The sequence below is a fragment of the Polypterus senegalus genome, chromosome 9 (assembly GCF_016835505.1).
Source record: "Polypterus senegalus isolate Bchr_013 chromosome 9, ASM1683550v1, whole genome shotgun sequence".
NCBI classification, from domain to species: domain Eukaryota; kingdom Metazoa; phylum Chordata; class Cladistia; order Polypteriformes; family Polypteridae; genus Polypterus; species Polypterus senegalus.
This window is the reverse complement of record NC_053162.1, coordinates 80,176,909-80,189,996: the sequence shown is the minus strand read 5'-3', so window position 1 is coordinate 80,189,996 and position 13,088 is coordinate 80,176,909. Positions and strand designations below refer to the sequence as shown.

The 13,088-nt window shown below is 37.5% G+C and overlaps 1 protein-coding gene across 1 annotated transcript in view; it reads right to left on the bottom strand.

Annotated features, from left to right (window-relative positions):
* Positions 1–7,772: 7,772 nt before the first annotated feature.
* The window catches only part of bco1l (beta-carotene oxygenase 1, like), a 31,142-nt gene continuing 25,826 nt past the window's right edge, over positions 7,773–13,088 (bottom strand). The window contains exons 8-11 of the mRNA XM_039763348.1: positions 12,973–13,078; positions 11,734–11,828; positions 9,780–9,891; positions 7,773–8,481 (exon numbers count right to left, since the gene is read on the bottom strand). Of these exons, the coding sequence (XP_039619282.1) occupies positions 8,321–8,481; positions 9,780–9,891; positions 11,734–11,828; positions 12,973–13,078 (474 nt within the window). The 3' untranslated portion in view covers positions 7,773–8,320. The remainder of the gene's footprint in view (positions 8,482–9,779; positions 9,892–11,733; positions 11,829–12,972; positions 13,079–13,088) is intronic.

Here is a 13,088-nt window from a genome sequence, read left to right as displayed (position 1 = left end):
CCGGGTGCTCTGGTTTCCTCCCACAGTCCAAAGACATGCAGATTAGGTGTATTGGTGATCCTAAATTGTCCCTAAGTGTGCTTGGTGTGTGGGTGTGTGTACCCTGCGGTGGGCTGGTGCCCTGCCCAGGGTTTGTTTCCTGCCTTGCACCCTGTGTTGGCTGGGATTGGCTCCAGCAGACCCCCGTGACCCTGTGTTAGGATATAGTGGGTTGGATAATGGATGGATGGATGGTGTTTGGTTACAGACCTTTCCAGCACTAAAGGACTCAGCATTGGAGCTCAGAGCTTCTTTAAGAACCAGGGTCAGAACTGGAGTTAGAAAACCAAGGCTTGTTACTCATAGAACTGTACAGTATCTTATAACAAAAAGCTATCTATAAATATGATTTGAATTTAAAACTGATGTCAAGATTTCTAAAAGAATGACAGAACATGCACAGTTATAAAATAATAACTTTTAAACTAATGCAATGCCTGTGGCATAAGCACTTCCTTTTTTTCTAAGAGTCAATAGAAAGTAGAAGTGCCGTAGTCTAGCACAGAGAACAGTCAGGAATGTTGGATCATAACACGGTTGTTGATGATGCGTTGTTTCTCCTAGATATTTTTTCTCAATCAAACAGTTTTTTCATTTGTTCCTTCCTCTTTCGGAGTTACCATATGCAGTTAGAGGTTTTCATATACTTAGGGTGAATTCTTTAAAACTCACTTTATAATTCCTTCGCAGATTTTATACTAACTTGTAAACTATAAATTTGGCATATCACTGCTTTATTCAGGGCACAAGTCATTTTCTCCAACAATGTTCACAGATGGAATATTTCACTTTTTATTGACTATATCGTAATTCCAGTTCGTTAGTATAAAATCTGTGGAGGGGTTATAAAGTAAGTCTTAAACAATTCAATCAATCAATCAATCAACATTTATTTATATAGCACATATTCATACAAAAAAATGTAGCTCAAAGTGCTTTACAAAATGAATAGAAAAATAGAAGACACAATAAAAAATAAACATAAGTCAACATTAATTAACATAGAATAACTAAGGTCCGATGGCCAGGGTGGACAGAAAAAACAAAAAAAAAAAACTCCAAAGGCTGGAGAAAAAAATAAAATCTGTAGGGGTTCCAGACCACGAGACCGCCCAGTCCCCTCTGGGCAATCTACCTAACATAAGTCAAACAGTCCTCTTTGTATTTAGGGTTTTCATGGAAAGACCTGATGATGATGGTCACGTAGACTTCTGGCTTTCAGTCCATCAATGTTGGTGCATCATGATGCTTTGAGTAGGTGGTGGTGGCGCAGGAAAAAGAAACAGAAGAGAAAGTTGGGGTCAGTATGGATTTTGGAGCCACTGTGAATAGTTATTATGAAGAATTGAACATACAGAGTATCAGTATTAAGTTAAAGTGTAGTTATGAGAAGGCCATGCTAAAGTAATGTGTTTTCAGCAGTGTTTTAAATTGCTCCACTGTATCAACCTGGCGAATTCCTATTGGCAGGCTATTCCAGATTTTAGGTGCATAACAGCAGAAGGCCGCCTCACCACTTCTTTTAAGTTTAGCTTTTGGAATTATAAGGAGACACTCATTTGAGGATCTAAGGTTACGATTTGGAATATAACGTGTCAGGCATTCCGATATATAAGATGGAGCGAGATTATTTAAGGCTTTATAAACCATAAGCAGTATTTTAAAGTCAATCCTGAATGACACAGGCAACCAGTGTAGTGACATCAAAACTGGAGAAATGTGTTCGGATTTTCTTTTCCCAGTTAGGATTCTAGCAGCTGCATTCTGCACTCTAATTCACACTAAGTGTATGTAAACTTCTGACTTCAAGTGTAATAAAGTAGTTTGTTGGTGTTCTAAATTTTCACTCCTGGGTCATCTATGGGGAAATGATGTTATAGAATTTCGTCTTTGTAAATCCTGCTTCTTTAACATTTTGGCATTGGTGGGGTGTTGGGAATGTGCTGGGCTTTGGACCAGCTGTGATTTTGTTCTACCGCAGTTTGGTTACTTTAGGCTATGTAAATGTTTTTGAATGGTAAAAGTTCGCCATGCCAACAAACGCTGTCTTCACTGCCCTCTAAAGCTTTGTGTTCAAAATTTGAAGTTTCCATCCCAAGCCTTGATACCTGATACATGAACTTTCTGTTGCACAGTTAGAGAAAATTAAAACATGGCAAACTTCTGAAGACATGAAAAGGTTGATGTTGTTTGCTTTTGTGGTCAAGCCAAGTTTCATTTTTGGGAAATAATGTCCTGAGTAAATAAAGTGTTTCTGGAGCCAACAATCTTTTCTTTAGTCTTGCTGAAGTCAAAAATAAGTTTGTTGTCATGTCATCACTTTCCAGGCCATTCACTTCTTCCCTTATGTCTCACTCATCACAATTCGTGATTAGATCTTTTATGGGAACTTAAAGATGGAATTTAAATTGTGTCTGGTCACACAGGTATTGATAAACCAGGAGTAAACCAACTAACCCCCGTAATCTTGGGTGCCTTATGTGTAAATCGTCAACAAGAACACATTGTATTTTATTTTTACAGATCTGCAAAACAGTTATACAAACTACTGTAATTCTGATTCCCAAACTAATGGTGATCAGCTTGGATGTTGATTATAGTGTGTCTGCTACAGTATATAGTTTATAACAAGTAACCTGACATATGTGCTTCAGAATATATAAGTTGTTCTAATCTAACAGGAATGCTGAAGTTATTGTATACAATCACCAGCCTATCTGAGTGCTTGACTATAACTGATGAAAGGGGTGAAGTTATATGGTTGTTGTAGCAGGTCATCCTATGTGCCTTAGGCACTTTAAAAACATGTATCTTTCTTTAAGCAAAAAGGAACAGTCAAATGAAGACTTCCACAAAGGCATCAGCTCTCTGATCTGTACAAGTTTTGAGGAAACACCTCAGCAAAACCATCCATGCCTGAAACTTCACAAATATACTACTGCAAAAAATGAAAGGAACATTTTTTAATCAGAGTATAGTGTCAAGTCAGTGAAACATCTGGGCTATTGATCTGGTCAGTTAAGTAGCAGAGGGGGTTGTTAATCAGTTTCAGCTGCTTTGGTGTTAATGAAATTAACAAAGGCGACCCCAAAAACAGGAATGGTTTAACAGCTGGAGGCCACTGACATTTTTCCCTCCTCATCTTACTGTTTCTTCACTAGTTTTGCATTTGGCTACAGTCAGTGTCACTACTAGTAGCATGAGGCGATACCTGGACCCTACAGAGGTTGCACAGGTAGTCCAACTTCTCTAGGATGGCACATCAATATGTACCATTGCCAGAAGGTTTGCTGTGTCTCCCAGCACAGTCTCAAGCGCATGGAGGAGATTCCAGGAGACAGGCAGTTACTCTAGGAGAGCTGGACAGGACCGTAGAAGGTCCTTAACCCATCAGCAGAACCGGTATCTGCTGCTTTGTGCAAGGAGGAACAGGATGAGCACTTGAAAGAGCCATACAAAATGACCTCCAGCAGGCCACTGGTGTGAATGTCTCTGACCAAATAATCGGAAACAGACTTCTTGAGGGTGGCCTAAGGGCCAGACGTCCTCTAGTGGGCCCTGTGCTCACTGTCTGGCACCATGGAGCTCATTTGACATTTTCCATAGAATACCAGAATTGGCAGGTCCACCACCGGTGCCCTGTGCTTTTCACAGATGAGAGCAGGTTCACCCTGAGCACATATGACAGACATGAAAGGGTCTGGAGAAGCCATGGAGAATGTTATGCTGCCTGTAACATTGTTCAGCATAACAGGTTTGGTGGTGGGTCAGTGATGGTCTGGGGAGGCATATCCATGGAGGGACGCACAGACCTCTACAGGCTAGACAACGGCACCTTGACTGCCATTGGGTATCGGGATTAAATCCTTGAACCCATTGTCAGACCCTATGCTGATGCAGAAGGTCCTGGGTTCCTCCTCCTCCTGGGTGCATGACAATACCCAACATCATGTTGCAAGAGTATGCAGGCAGTTCCTGGAGGATGAAGGAATTGATACCATTGACTGGCCCCCACACTCTCCTGACCTAAATCCAATAGAACACCTCTGGGACATTATGTTTTGGTCCATCTGACACCACCAGGTTGCACCTCAGACTGTCCAGGAGCTCAGTGATGCTTCAGGAGCCTAAAGTGCTGCATCTCTAACGCAATTCCCATATTAACATATTAAAGTAGAATCTAGAGATTACATCCTGCCATCTTTTAATCAGGAGGTCATGCAAAGTCTTTTCTTGGATTTTCTTTTTCCTTTAGGAGTGTATTGTACATCCTTGGCATCTCTCATTTCTACATTTGCACATAAGACATTGCCTATGACCCTCTAGCAACTTTAGAAAGAACACACTTCACACGTGTTCTCTTACTGTCAGTGTGGTTCTGTCACTTCCTAGAATGTTCGATGAGGAATTCTATCCTACCTTGGGTTAGATTTAAATGCTTGATTTTCTGTTTTCATCCCTTTTTCAGATGTTTGTCACATAGTCCACACGCTAAAAGTGAACAAACCAAGCCACCATATTCCCAGTGAAAGTCTTCGTCTCCTAGGGAATTCCCAGGTGCTCACAGGCCAGCAATGAAATGTAATCCTTCTAGCAAGTTGTGGGTCTGCAGCTGGTTTTCCAGGCCACCAGGTTCACAAAAGAGAATAAGAGGCCTAGTTCCACGGGCAGGTTCCAGAATCCCTGTTCCTGGTAAGTTTCACTTTAATTTATTTTGCTTCATGAGAGCTCCTGTATATACAGTAGCTTTTGGATTGTTCTTTACCTATCCTTTCCTCACAGATCAGTTTGCCATTGATAATAGTATTGGGAACACAAAGCTCCACACAGAAAACTCACAATCCTATGCACAATGCCAAGGTAACTGTATGAATACTTTTCTAAAAAGTATGCAGGGAGACAAAAAGTAATGACAAAATATCAAAATATGTATGTAAGGACAGATTATTATTAAAAAAACAGACTTGTGGCAAAGAAATTTAACATAGTAGTCTTTATTTTGTAAGGCACATATCACACATAATTGTTATTAAAAGGCGCTATAGCAAATAAGCAGACTGCCCATCTTTTAGCTATAGTGTTCTTACATTTTATAGATAAAAACGTACCATCCATGTCAATATTATTTTATTTAGCTGACAATTTTTAAAACTGTAATTTACAAATCACATGAGAAAAGTACAATTACCGGTACTTCCAAATTTCTAAAACTGGAGTAATGCAGGTTTATAATTTACGTGGAATGCTTTGTCCCACAAGGCTGTGCTGCCTGTGTCTTCATAAACAGTGGAAGTTGAACGGTATGTACTTTAAATTAACAGTTTTTTATTTATGTCATATGCCACATTCATGTAATAATCAAATGTTTATGCCAAATCTTTATAATCTTTTGATTAATGCATAATGCAGTGCTTTTACAAACTCAATTACAGTGACAAAGGAGTGATAAACATTTAAATGAGTTCACAAAGGCCTACAGTTTACAGCCTATCCACCAATATCCACAAACCCACCAACAGCTTTGATTCATTTATAATTGGTGCGTTATTAGTTATACTTATAGTTATACTGTCTGCAGACTCAAATCCTGCAAAAGCTTGGTGTATAATTGTATGAAATGTGCTGATTCCCCAGTGCCTTCATTGGTTTTTCTCCTGTTTCCTCCCACATCCCTAACATGTGTGAGTGTGTAGGTGACTTTGTGATGGTCCAGAGTTGGTTACTTTTTTAATCTGATGCTGCCAAGAATGTTATGTTACATTATTATTTAATTTGTAATATTTCTATTCAATATATTTTATAAGTTTTGTAATGATTGCTCTATAATATAGTTAAAGTTTGCAGGTAAAATCTATTTAAATATTAAAATGCTATAAAAATCCAGATTATTTTACACACCTGAAAACATGTTAATAAGCTTACTTTGTATTTACATATAAATATTTAAAAAAAAAAAAAAACCATAATAGTTATATCTGTTGAGGTATTATGTCAATTTAAACATGTAAAGAAAAGCGAAAACTTGAGAGGTAGGTTGATCAATATGTCTTTACTGTTTATGGTAGCAAATGATGCTTTTAGGTTTTTATATATTAACAACAACAAAGTCAGTCAGTCATTTTCCAACCCGCTATATCCTAACTACAGGGTCACAGGGGTCTGCTGGAGCCAATCCCAGCCAACACAGGGCACAAGGCAGGAACAAACCCCGGGCAGGTTGCCAGCCCACGGCATTGGACGTACAGTATATGAAAAATACAGCTCTGTCTCTCAAAATGTTTCTGAGACTGAAGAGAAAGAGGTATGAATTCTTTCACTGGAGTGACTTTTGATGCGACTTTCAGTTTGTTTGTGAAAGCTATTGTTAAATAACGCTACATGGCTTCAAGTTGGAGAGGAGTTGACAACTGTACATGACTACAAAATCTCTGAGTGTGACAAATTACATGATTTTGTGACAACTTTATGGCATAGTTTCACATTTCCAAAGTATAACAAGCTCTCCCTTTTTTCTGACAGCTAATGATGATCTGCCTGACAGAGCTGATGCTGTATGAATGCATTACAGGTATGGCAAGTTCAGCAGCAATCTCCGGATTTTTTTATTTTTTCTATTCTGTCATGGCATGCAAAACATGACGCATCAGGCAACAAGCTTGTCTTCTGTATGTGAGGTACATAACACTCCCATTCCTTAATTCTCATCGCTGCATTAGATGGTTTGTACTTCTAGCTGAGTGCTCATTGTTTCTCAGCTTTCACACACAGAGCCCACCCCAATGACTTAAGACAAAATCCGACTTTTCTGATCAAGGATAAGTTGCAGATTGGTTGGATTGAGCCGCTGGGTGTATCAGGCTACACAACTGCGTGTCATGACTGCCTTTGACATGCAAAGATTACGCAAATGAAATCTGAAACTGAAAATCGCTGGAATAATTTGACAATGCCTTGAGCTTGTTTCATCTGTATGTAGACATTGAAATCAACTTAGGCGCTAAAACACTGACATTGCATGTGGACAATCATTAAACCTATGAGGAGACCATTCATCCCATCACAGCTTTTCAGGGTCTCTTCATTTGACAACAGCAAGACCTCAACTCCCTCAGGATATTTTTATGTATTTGTATGTTATATACTGTATTTACTAACTTATTCACTAAAGAAACAAACATTGTACATAATACAAGGCTTATACAAAGTCTTCACAGTTTTAATTTCAGCAGCAAGGGTGCAATATACATCATATTAGTGGAAAAGGAAGCCAGCGATACTAAGAAATAGTAATTAGTATGTGAGAATATTCTTCAAGGTGGAGCAATTAGTGAGCAGATGCAGATTTTGAATCTTCTCACTAAAATCCAACATGTAGTTTGGACTATATTCATTGAATATGTATTCTTTGCGACTTACGTTTTTTTAATTTGTGTATTATCTTGTAGAATATAAGCAGCTTTTTATCTTCAGATCACATAGGCATATTATATAGTACTTAAAATTAGAATATGATCATTAAGCATGATCCTTATTTAAGATGTGTCCTGATCTCAAGTTGAAAAGCATTCATTCCTAAATGACTGCAAACATATAAACATTATATATGCATATTATATATTTTCTCTGTTTTGCTAATTTAAATAAATTAATATTCTTCAAAATACATTTCTGTAATTGCTTTAAGAAATAGAAAAAAATGTGGGTTTCGGAATTGCTAATTTTATATATTATAATAATAAAGTATTTATGATAAATTTGGATTTTTAAAGAGCGAATCATCTTGCACTCTATATTATAAAAGACAAATTTAAATATTTTACCTAATTTACATAAGAATGACTAATTTCTTGAAACAAAAGCTTACAAAGCAAATAAAAAACTCTGTAAAGAATAGCAGCAGGAAAAAATTAGAAATCCTGCTGTCTAAAAATCCACACTTTCCCATGTCTGTATGTCGTTTCCTTAAGGTAACCAGGCCTCTTTACCGCAACTGCCTGGCATCTTAAACCTCAGCCGACGTGAGAGAGTACGAGATGAGGGAGTCTGCCATCCAGTCAACCCGCATCATTTCATTTTGTGAACTCTGGTGAAGATCATGCCTATCTTAACAACTACTGAAAAACTTTGATAAATTTCCAGATTTAGACCAACAGAAAATCAAGGAATCCAAATAAATAAATAATCAATCCTTGTTCTCTCGATATTCATTTTCATGGTTATACCTGAGTGAAGTACAGCATTTCTGCACAGAATTTCTGAAATGACCCACAAGAGGGCGTCATCAGCCTGAAGAATTCCTGGGAATAAAAATGCCATGTAAATCCAGATGGACATCAGCATTAATGGAAGCTCTAGCGATTTCTTGGAAAGTCTTTGCGTTAAGGATTAGCATGAATGGAGGTTTACTTGGGTTTGAAGAAACAATTGAGGACAAAATAACACCTGAAAAAAAAATCACAAATTTTCCATTTGAACAGTCGTTAAACACTAACATAAATAAATACGTGAAAATATAATTTACTGCTCATATGTAAAACATTGAAATGATTCAACTGTGAACATAGAACTATATTCTGGCTTAATGCATTCAGAGCACAGAGTACAAGTCAAGTCAAGTCAAGTTGGGGAGCATGCACTGGTACACTGCTACATTACTAAACAACTCGGGATCCCGGTTTGTAACCTCCCAGGCAGACACACGGTCCAGTCCCACCCTCCGGAAATGACCCTCTATCTGCCGCAGCCAGGTGTTACATGGGCGACCCCTTGTCCTGGTCCAGCCACTCGGGTTCCCAACAATGAGGATCTTACGAGTCGAATCACCCTCGGGGAAACGCACCACAAGGCTCATCTGAGGGAGGGGCAGTGTGATGACGCCCCTACTGCATCTGTTCCGGGGGAGCAACCATTGGCAACTTAATACCTCCACCCAGGGCGCATGGTGGCAGCCTCCCTGGCCAATGGTAATTCCCCAACCGGTCGCATGGCTCCATGGGAGATGGAGTCTTCCACAGCCTGGTTGGGAACTCGGATGGCCGCTAGGGCTAGGCCGCTGGAGGAGTTTTCAGCCCCACCCGGAGGTGCAATTAGGACCAGGTGGTTAAGCACCTGGAACACTTCCGCGTGGATGATAAAAAGGGCCAGCCACCACCACTCAGGCGCCAGAGTCAGGAGGAGGAGGAGGACTAAGCTTGAGGAGGAGGAGTGGTGGTAAAGGACAGAGTGTGGTGTGTTGCAATTGTGCTTTGGGACTGTGTGGCACGGGGAAGACGTGTCCCACAGCTGAATATACACAAAAGTTTGTTTATTTTTATACATGCCTCCGGGTCTATCTGTGTCGGGTCAGGTGCCTATATAGTGCCATTGTTATACAGTAGATTACAAAAAACAAATATTAAATAATAATATATTGTGATGATGTAAGTACACCCTTGAAAAGTAATGCATTTTATGCTGTGTGACAATATATAAATCTGATCTTCTGTTCAGTGTTTTCAGTTTCAGAACCTATCTGACAAAATTGACTTGTCATAAAAGGAAAGATTGTAAATACAGAAATAGGTCATTTGCCCTTTAAGCCCTTTTTGTAAAACTTTATAGAAAGACCGAGGCAGATTTAAGAGTGTACTGTATTTAGTACATTCATGACTTAAAACTAGACATAAAGAAAATTATTACTCTATAATATACATATAAATATGAGGTATGCTTTCTCCACCTTCATCAACTGAACAACATACCATCATCTTCTTCTTTTGTGTCTGGTGCAGGTACAAAAACTGGCTCTGCTGGCCAGCAGTCGTCTTCAGACCATTCAACAATCTGTTTTGTCATTACATCCACTTTTGCGATCTAAAATAATAAAACACAAAGAACCAAAGTGATCAGTGAGCCAAACAAAAATACTTAATTTTAAAGTCAAAAGATAAAGTCAAAGTGAACTTTATTGTCATCTTAACCATATACAAGTATACATATAGACGAAATTGCGAAGCTCAGGGTCCACAGTGTAACAACATGATGCGCAAAAATAAATTAAAAATAGAATTAAAATTTAAATTTAAATTAAAACACAAACAAGACAAGACATTGTGCAAAGACAAGACAAAGAAGTAGCGGTAATATTGACGTGTAGTTAGCAATATGAACATTGATGTAATGTATGGTATTTGCAATCAAGATACATAAATATAGTCCAAAGATATGTAATATAATAAATAAATAATAGATATAGATAATACAGAAATTATCAGTGTTGTTTAGGAAATGTGTAAACAATGACAGGTCAGAATGTTTCACAGCAGAAGGATATCAAGAATGTCAAAATACTTAAAGGTCAGTATGAGATTTTCAGTTCTGTTCTCCGTGCACGCTCATCTTTGCAGGAAAGTGGCTTGCATGTATAAAAGTTCTGTTTTTAGAGGTGGTTGAGACGTGTGGAAGATCCCAGGAGGCAGCATGGTGTTAAGGAGTCTGACAGCTTGGGTGTAAAAACTCTCCATGAATTGGCAAATGAACAGCAATAAAGATGAGTTGTTAAATTTCTTTTAAATCTAACCAATTTTATGGGTGCTCTAACAGACTGTGGAACCTTCTTTTCCATATGTAGACATTCAGAGCATAAAGCACAGCCTCCCATAGTACATAGGTTCTTCACTGTAACGACCAAGGTGGCAGATTACGTGGACCTGAGAGAAGCTACACATTTGTGTGTTTTGAGTAGGCTTTAGAGACATACAATGGCAGTAGCTTTAATACATGTATAGAAAACAAAGGGTCCTGAAAATAAATCCTCTCTTTTTCATAGGCAGTCAGTATCATGCAAACCAGCAAAAAGAGACTTAACAATAGATACAATATGACAGTGTAAACCAGCTTCTATACAAGACAAAGGAATTGAATTTCAATTAATAGTAACATAGATAATTGTCATATTTTTTATCTGGCAATGAGTATCCATGTGAAATTACTTCAGAATCATTGCTGTCCAACAGCTGGTGTCACTTATCTACCTCTGAATGTCATCTATGCATTAAGTGTCTCGAGACAGTCTTCTATGAGCAATGGGGGAAGACTTAATATAAATCAGTGTGTCATCAGCATAGCCGTGAACCAACACTATGATGACATAAGATTTTGCCCAAATGGTAACAAACAGATAAAAAATTGGATCAGTTCAAGAACTGTGACCCCTAAGAACCTCCAGAAGACAAAAGGCAAAAGCGTGATTTTTGTTTTCTTAGGGAAAAATATCACAGTTACATAATAAAATGAAAACCACTCCAAAAATCTATCAGAAACATACCTGATCTATCAGGCACTGAAGTAAAATGTCATGATCAACAGAATCAAAGCAGCATTTAGAGCTAATAAAATGAGGAGGCATAAAGACATCCTGCTATTAGGAATGCTCAGAAGAAAGACGGGAACACTCTTTATAACACATTATAGAGTCTAAATAAGATTAACGCTGCACAGCAAACATTTTCTAAGGCACTTTAGATAAATACGAAACTTCAGAACTGGGACATAATAGACATCACTGGATGTAAAATAACAGGATACTTTGCCATAATGAAAATACTTATTACAGATTAATAAACTGCAGCTAGAAAGCAACTACTCTATATCTAATTTGATCAAATTCAGTTTAAGTTCTTATGTCTTAAAACCAATAACAGAAAATATTCTTGCCTTTGTTGGAACCGGCCTCCACTCTACTCTTGTGGAATAGAAGTATCTGTATTTTTTCCCATTGTAATCATAGTTAATTCTGGGTAGCTCCACTCCTGTTAAAATGCAAAGAAACATCCATAAACAGTCATATTTGGCTTATGAAGACTTAAAGGATCACTGCAGCAATTGCACTGAAAAACAAAGATTTTGTCACAGAATAACTCAGGGGAACTTTTACTGATGACTTCAGAAATATGTATACTGATAATTTTTCTATCATCCATAGTTTTTGAGTTAGGTCTTTTTTAGGCTGTTTATTTTTTACATACATATCTATTAAGGTGTATAGTTTTTTTAAGTTAAATTCAGGATTGAATTTTTTTTTGTGCTTTTTCTAAACATTTTATAACTTTACACATTACGCTTGGTGTTATGAATAATTTTGCTGAAGCAATGGATCAAAACAGACTTGGATTCACATAAGTAAGAAAGAAATCTCCTGAATTTACTGATGCCAAGATCAAAGAAAGATTTTTTGTTAAGACCTCATATTAAGAAATTGATTCAAGATGAGAAATTCAATGTTAAGTTGAAACAAGCTGAAAAAGCTACATGAAAAGAACTTCTTGGGGAATCAAAGACAAACTACCGAGGAAATTGTCGAAGATCAAGTGAAGAATCCATGTCATATCTATTATTTGTTTATTTATTTATTTTGGGGAGCAGAGTTTTATTATAGCCATATTCAAAGAAAAAGCAATTAACAAAGGAAAATAATAAGTTGTCTTTTATTAAACATTGAACAGGAATTTAGTAATTGCTAAAAAATAAATTCTTTCTTTCTACAGTGCCAACTATTCCATGGTTTCCCTTCTGTTAAGCCCACTTTGTCAACAGGATACAGCAAACTGATAAAGAGCAGTACGGAGGTAACCAGAAGTGCCCAGTAATAGGAACAATCTGCCCTTTGTCAAGAGTGCACTGGAACATGTAGGGGTGCTGAATAGTTCAGTACTGAAAAGTAATGATAACTTTACAAAATTCAAGTTAATAAACCTTACCAACCAACTGAGTACCAGATACTGTAGCATTTGCTGGGCATATTTTATGATTTCTACACTGTATAAAGTATAATTATTCATGATATATTTTCTAAATATGATGATGTAAACAAAACAACCTGCTGTTATCTTTTCTTGCACAGTTGGCATTGTTTGCTTTCTTTATTATTTCATAATAAACAGTTTTCTACTGTACCTTCACAAATTATTTCTGGGAGGCAAAACACAGTATCTTCTTTCTTTTTAATTGCAGTTGCAGTAGTCGATTTCAGTCGGACCAGATTAATGCCAATCTCTGTGCCCTGAAGAATG